The sequence below is a fragment of the Berghia stephanieae genome, chromosome 3, assembly GCF_034508935.2.
Source record: "Berghia stephanieae isolate SIO BIC M18660-M18661 chromosome 3, UCSD_Bste_1.3, whole genome shotgun sequence".
Lineage (NCBI taxonomy): Eukaryota > Metazoa > Mollusca > Gastropoda > Nudibranchia > Aeolidiidae > Berghia > Berghia stephanieae.
Window position 1 is genome coordinate 34,643,882 of NC_088362.1, and position 6,842 is coordinate 34,650,723.

Sequence of the window (6,842 nt, forward strand, 5' to 3'; positions counted from 1 at the left end):
TGCGAAGCAGTGCAAGGGAGTGAACAGAGGGTCGGTTAATGGTGATGGCGATGTGGAGAAGTAAATTGTTGGTTTGTTTACATATGTATGTTGTTGAATCGTACAAGACAGAGAGTTAGAAAATATGGGATGGGAAAGTCAGTAGAGGGAGAGAAAATATAACGGAAGGCGGTCAATAATAAAAAGGAGAAAACACAAAGTTTTCCAAGATTTATGAGTAAAATTTTCTTACCACATAAAGAGGTAATACTACTGCTTTCCTCATGAACAAATTTACGCGTGACCGACTCCTCCATTATTTGCTTGACCTAAAATAGAGAAACAGACAAAAAAATATAAAGCAAAATGAAAAACACAAACCATTAATGATATACCTTTGTAATTTTCTAACTTTGAGTTGTTTGGGCATTATATTATTTAAATTGATAATTCTATACGACAGGGATTTTAGGAATAAAACCTGAAATTGGAACCCATTAATTCAAAAATGTGATTTCAAAATAAGAACAATAAACTCCGACTGTAGTGTTATCCTAAATAAAGGCAATAGGTGTTCAAGGCCGCAAAATTATGGAAAGCTTTTGACAGCACTCTAAACATTAGGCTGAATTATGTGTTCAGGTCATCAGTCTGAAAGTTTGCTAGATCAATGTGGAATAGAAGATATGAAGGATATCATCACGAGAAGAAGGTGGAGATGGATAAAATATGTTATGAGAAAGGAGAAGGGAAACATCATCAAAACTGCCCTACTAGACACCAGAAGAAAAGAAAAAGAAGAGGAAGGCCCCGGCCAACTTGGAGAACAGCAGAGGGAGAGATGAGTGAATGGAGGGAGACATGGAGCTCACTGAAGATGATGGCTATGGACAGAGGAAGATGGAGGTCCTTCGTTGTTGCCCAACATGCCAACAGGCATTTATGGGCAGTAAGTAAGTAATCAGTCATTGCGTAATCTCAGAGATGGTAAAATATCTCAATAGTGCATCATTACCATTATAATCAGAAGAAATATATATATATTTAATGAACGGTACCACAATCATCAATCTAAAAACAATCATCACCACTACTAACATCAACAGAAACAGAAATTCAAGCAGCAAGTAGCACCAGCAACAGTGGCAATAGCCAAACTGACAACAAATGATGGAGTTAAAAGGTCAATCAATATGGCGGAGTTAAAATGTCAACAAATGTTATGTGACCATTCCATGCTCATCTTACACCACTACATTCATTCATTAATGCGATAACTCAGTAATTGTAATAATTATCGAGGCATCACTCTTCTTTCTATCCCAGGAAAGGTTTTCAACCGTATTATTTTAGAGAGAATTAAGAATGCAACAGATGCTAAACTGCGGGACGAACAGGCAGGTTTTCGGAAAAACTGTTCACCCACTGACCAGATTGCCTCTCTGCGAGTCATAGTGGAACAGTCTATAGAATGGAACTCTCCTCTTATTGTCAACTTTCTGGATTACGAGAAGGCTTTCGACGGTATTGACAGAGCAACATTGTGGAAAATTCTGGCACATTATGGACTCCCTGAAAAGATAGTAAACCTCATTAAGGTAATGTATGAAGGATCAAGTTGCAGGGTTGTACATGAAGATCAGCTTACTGACAGCTTTGAAATTAAGACTGGTGTCAAGCAGGGATGCTTGCTCTCTCCATTCCTGTTCATCCTTGCCATTGATTGGCTAATGAAGGAAACCTCCAAAGGGAGAAGAAATGGGATACAGTGGACCCCCTGGACAGTTGGATGATCTGGATTTTGCAGATGATCTGGCTCTTTTGTCCCACACCCAGGACCAGATGCAAGCAAAAACCACAATTATAAATAGCCTCTCGGAATCAATTGGTCTAAGAATTCACCCTGCAAAGTCAAAGGTCTTGAGGATAGGTAAGCGTCAAAGGGAGCAGATCAAAGTAAAAGATCAGGAACTCGAAGATATAGACACTTTCTGCTATCTCGGAAGTATAATTGACAAGGAGGCACGAAAGCAGAGGTGAAAGCACGAATAGGAAAGGCACAGGCTGCATTCACATCTTTGAACAGAGTTTGGAGAACTAAAGATATCGCCCTTCGACTAAAGCTAAGACTTTTCAACTCAAACGTGAAGTCTGTCCTACTGTATGGATGTGAAACTTGGAACGCATCACAGGCATGTATAAGGAGGGTACAGATTTTCGTAAACAGGTGCATGCGTAAGCTACTCAGAATAAAATGGATGGATAGAATAAAAAATGAAGAAGTATGGAAAAGAACACAGCAGAAACCAGTGGGAGAGGAAATAGGAAGAAGACGATGGAGGTGGATTGGACACACGCTTAGAAAGAATGACTCAACTATAAAAAAGAAAGTATTGGACTGGAACCCTCAGGGCAGAAGATCAAGGGGAAGGCCACGAGGAACATGGAGAAGAATTAAAGAAGCTGATATACAGAGAAGTGGTAAGACCTGGAATGAGATAAAAAAATTGGCTCAGGATAGAGAAGGATGGAAACTGTTTGTCTGTGGCCTATACCCTGTCCCAGGGTGAAAAAGGCAATGATGATGATGAACTACAAGGCTAACTAGCAAGAAAAACAAAACTTAAAAAAAAAAAAATTAATAGAAATAAATACAAATTTTCAAAATCCTCTTTATTCATCTTCAGGAGAATTATTTTCTCTAGTCTTCCTTAAGACAGAAAAATAGGTGGAATGGCAAGGAGAACATCAGACATGCAACGAGATCTTTATCTTCTCAGCCATACAATGACCACTGTCTAATAACCCACTTTATTATAATAAATAATAATAAGAGCAATTCTATAGTGCTTTATACCAAGGCCTCAAAGCACTTAGCTTAGAATAATAACTTGTTCTGTATCTGTATGGTTGGCGCTGAAGAAACCAATGGTCTGGTTGTATTTCAGCGGCGTCCTCATTGGGCGCGGGCCCATGTCAGTCGGGCCTTGAAATCGTTTAGGTGTGGTGCCATGATGACCAGTTCATCCAGCCAATTCCACTCCGAGATAATTCTAATGAAGAAAGAATTTCTGTAGTTTTGTGTTCTTGTCTGTGGGATTTTGAAGCAGTTCGAATTGTTTGTGGCGTATCTGTCAATGGGGTTTTCGGTTATGTGGTTGGCGAAAGTGAGTGCTCGGATTTTTCTTTTGTTTGGTCGTGGCGTGAAAAAGGAGTCTGCCTTTATTGATGGTATTTGATCTGTTATTATCTTGAACATGAATGACAGACGGGTTTCTTTTCTTCTTTGTTGGAGGCTGATGAGATTTCTTTCTTCTAACATTTTTGTCATGCATCCTGGGGTTCTGCTCTTATAGTTCCCAGTTATGAACCGGGCGCCTTGTCTCTGGACTCTTTCAAGTTTTTGAATATCCTCTTTCAGGTAGGGGTCCCAGGCAACTGCTCCGTATTCCAATTGTGATCTCACAAGTGCGAGGTAGGCGTTTTGTTTGCATGACGTTGGGGCGTGGCCAAGATTTCGGCGGAGAAACGCGAGGGTGCAGCTTGCCTTTTGGGTTATTTTGTTAATGTGTTTCCCCCATTTCAAGTCCTTTGAGAAGGTGATGCCAAGGTATGGGTTATCGACTTGTTTCAGGACGGTGTTGTTTAACTTGTAGGTCTTATTGTTACTATCAGAATGTCTACTAAAAATACCCCTCTAATATATTATTTGTCAAGTAACCCATTATTTCTCACCAATCACACATGAGAAAGAGGGCCCCAAAAGTTTAGTTGGCACTGCTATGTGGTCTAGTGGTATGACACTTGCTTTCGGATCAGAAGGTCCTGGGTTCGAGCCTCTCTCAGCGAATGGTTGAGTCCATGGAGAAGGCTCTTTATTCACATTCTCTCACAGTACTCAGGTGTAAAATGAGTACCTGGCCATTAACAGCGTTGTCTCTGTCCGACAAAATTGTAATATTGCCTAACAAGTATCATGTCCCATCCTACATGTTAAATATTGCTGTTGGCCAAGGACCCCTTGTAAAGCGCCTTGAACATGTTTAGTGGACATTGCGCTATATAAAAGCTCTTTTTTTTTTTGAGTTGGTAAAGCACTCATTTCACACACAAAGGGACCAAGATTGATCCTGGGTGAAGGCAAAAAAAAATTCTGACCCCCAGTCCACCCAGCAGTGATTGGGTAGCCTGGTCTACTAGATCTAGTGGAAAGTACTGTGTGATGGACTAGTGTCCTATCCAAAGGGTAGCAAGCAATCGGAAATGTTTGTTTAAAAACATAGAAACCTCTATAAATTCTGGCTCCATGGGCCTGATAGCTCTGAAGGATAAATGAGAACAATATAAGCTTATGTGAAATGTCTTGCAGTGGAGACCAAACGAATCAGAATGTGCTTATTAGACTCGCATCTCGATCTTACAGATAAATCATATATCTTGCTAAGGGAGACCTTCTGCTCATCCCTCGAGGTAGCTTCACTTTATATTGTTATTTTAACTGTGGATCTTTTGACATACATTTATTTATTTAATTTGTCAATTTTTAGTAGCATTTCTTAAGCTTGTATTTTTTAAAGAACAAACCTTGATTGATTGGTAATAAGTTTTAAATTTCCTAATATGAATATTGTTTTGGTTCTCCCCCACAATTGTTTAAGTATTGAAAGGTAGTGCAGAACAGTCCAGGGGTTTGTTTATTTTCTATTAAGGTTAGCTCGAGGTCCAAGGGTTGCTTTTTTCTATTAGGGTTAGTTATCGGTTATAGTTAAGGTCCTAGGCTTTTTGTTTTTCCTACTAGGGTTAGTAAAAGGTACTAGGATTTAAATTTTCTTTTAGGCTTAGTTAGAGGAATGTGCGCGTTGTTTCCCTTAGCTCGAGGAACGTGTGGAAGGCCTCCCCTTGCTTGAGTAATAAACAAGTTCATACTGGCTGCTACACAAGAGACCCTTTCATACCGATGAGCAACTGGACTGAATGTCTTACCTCTGTCAGAGTCAGAATTGAATTGTGGGGATCAGCCACAATTCAATTCCGACTCTGACAGTGGTAAGACCAGTTGCTCATCGGTATGAAAGGGTCTCTTGTGTAGCAGCCAGTATGTGGCTGATCCCAGTCCCAGTATATTATGCAAGATAAAAATCATTGATATCTCTGATATGTATTACTGTATTTGAGAGCCTATCGGATGATCAGAGATGGATAGTCTTTGTTAGAAGAGAGAGGGGATAAAGCTTAAACCAACTTGTTCCAATCTGAAGAATGTTTTCAAAAAATGCACTTATTCTGTTTCTAATGTAGCCAGGAAATCTCATTGATGACTAAATGGCTAAGTTTTGCTTTATAACCCACTCCAGTTGATAATCCTGAATCTTGTAATCTCAAGAGAAGGGCTATGAAGGCAGAAACTACCGCCATTTCTTACAGTTATAGAGGGATTTTTTTCATCCACGCCTAAGGACAATAATATAATATAAGATTTTCATCATACCAAATCGGATGAACACATCTATAACAAATGAAAGAATTTTTCTTCAATTCTTGTGGTTTTATAAACGAAAAACGATCATCTCTCGAAAAAAGACCACAAAAAGTCTTAATTTGCCATTTTGATTGATCTTTCTAAGTCTCACAAGAATCCTGTTTAGTCCCTTGTAAAATAGGTGAAAACATCTCAATCAGAGTCTGTGCATATGAGGCCTAATTACATACAGCCACAATTAATTGGATAAAAACGTGGGGATTATTTCAATAAACCATACGTGTAGTCAAAGCACTAAAAATGGATATTGATCCATTGCCAGTGATTTAATTATATTGGTATGGTATATGAATGGCACAATGAATGGCAACCACAACCATATAATTTAAAATTCAAGGATCTTCCTCAATACTTTTCCGTCAATAATTTCTAAATTATAATGTAGCCTGTCTGAACTGACGTTTGATTTCATTGCGTTAATTTAAGTAACTTAAATCTGCTACAAAAAGCCATAAATATTGTAGCAAAATCGTAGTGTTTGGCTTCCATAAATCATGCTGAATAAATTATCATGATGTTGCTGAGACCATTCAGCTTGATAAGTGTGAAGATGAAAAACATTCATATTACCTCTTTTTTCACAGCCTTTAGAAGGCGCTGTCGCTCTTCTAATTCAGTCGGCATGATGGAAATATTCCAAGACCCGAAAATGCCTCTAAATTATGATATGTTCCGCTAGTTCGTCAGATACGATTAGTATCCATTCCATTCAAAGCAAAACCTCACTCGATTGACAATCGAGTCCTCTTCCAGACCAGCAGACTCAGTTCCAGAGGCAAGTTCCGTTTCCACACAAACGCCTACACAAACCGAATCACAACCATTTACACCCAATTTACTACTTTGTTTAATATAAATTGGTGAAGTGAAAGAATATATTTGTTTTCCAATTAGTTTCTATTATAAAATTATTCCAGATGTCCTTGTAGTTCGTTAGATAACGATTTCATTACGATACTTTCGATCAATCGTTTTTTAATGAAATAGTGCGCGGAGGAATATCACAGCAGACGACAAACATATTTAATTGTTGACAAAATTCGACACTAATAAATTACCCAATTAAGGAAGAATGCGCTTTTCGACCCTCTTTATATCTTTTCTCTCTTTTTTTGTTTTAATCCCCGTTTAATCGTATACTATTATTATACTTCAAGTAATTGTCAATTATGGAGTTTCACTCTCATTCTCTGTTTCTTTTGGTAAGACACTGTAAAGTAACCAATCTGTTTTGAGTTGTTTTTGTTTTTTTTGGTTCTTTGTTTGCTAAGTCAGTCTTAACTTGTGTAAAACAACCAATTTCTAATACCTAGACAAGGTAAGA

General features: G+C 38.3%; 1 protein-coding gene across 4 annotated transcripts in view; it reads right to left on the reverse strand.

Moving 5' to 3' along the window:
• LOC144967609 (small G protein signaling modulator 1-like) overlaps positions 1–6,316 on the reverse strand; it is a 41,982-nt gene extending 35,666 nt beyond the window's left edge. The window contains exons 1-2 of one of the 4 annotated variants that reach the window (XM_078905113.1): positions 6,089–6,316; positions 233–308 (exon numbers count right to left, since the gene is read on the reverse strand). In XM_078905113.1, the coding sequence (XP_078761239.1) occupies positions 233–308; positions 6,089–6,142 (130 nt within the window). In that variant the 5' untranslated portion in view covers positions 6,143–6,316. The remainder of the gene's footprint in view (positions 1–232; positions 309–6,088) is intronic. The other 3 variants (XM_078905115.1, XM_078905116.1, XM_078905114.1) reach the window with 3 other exon arrangements.
• Positions 6,317–6,842: the final 526 nt, after the last annotated feature.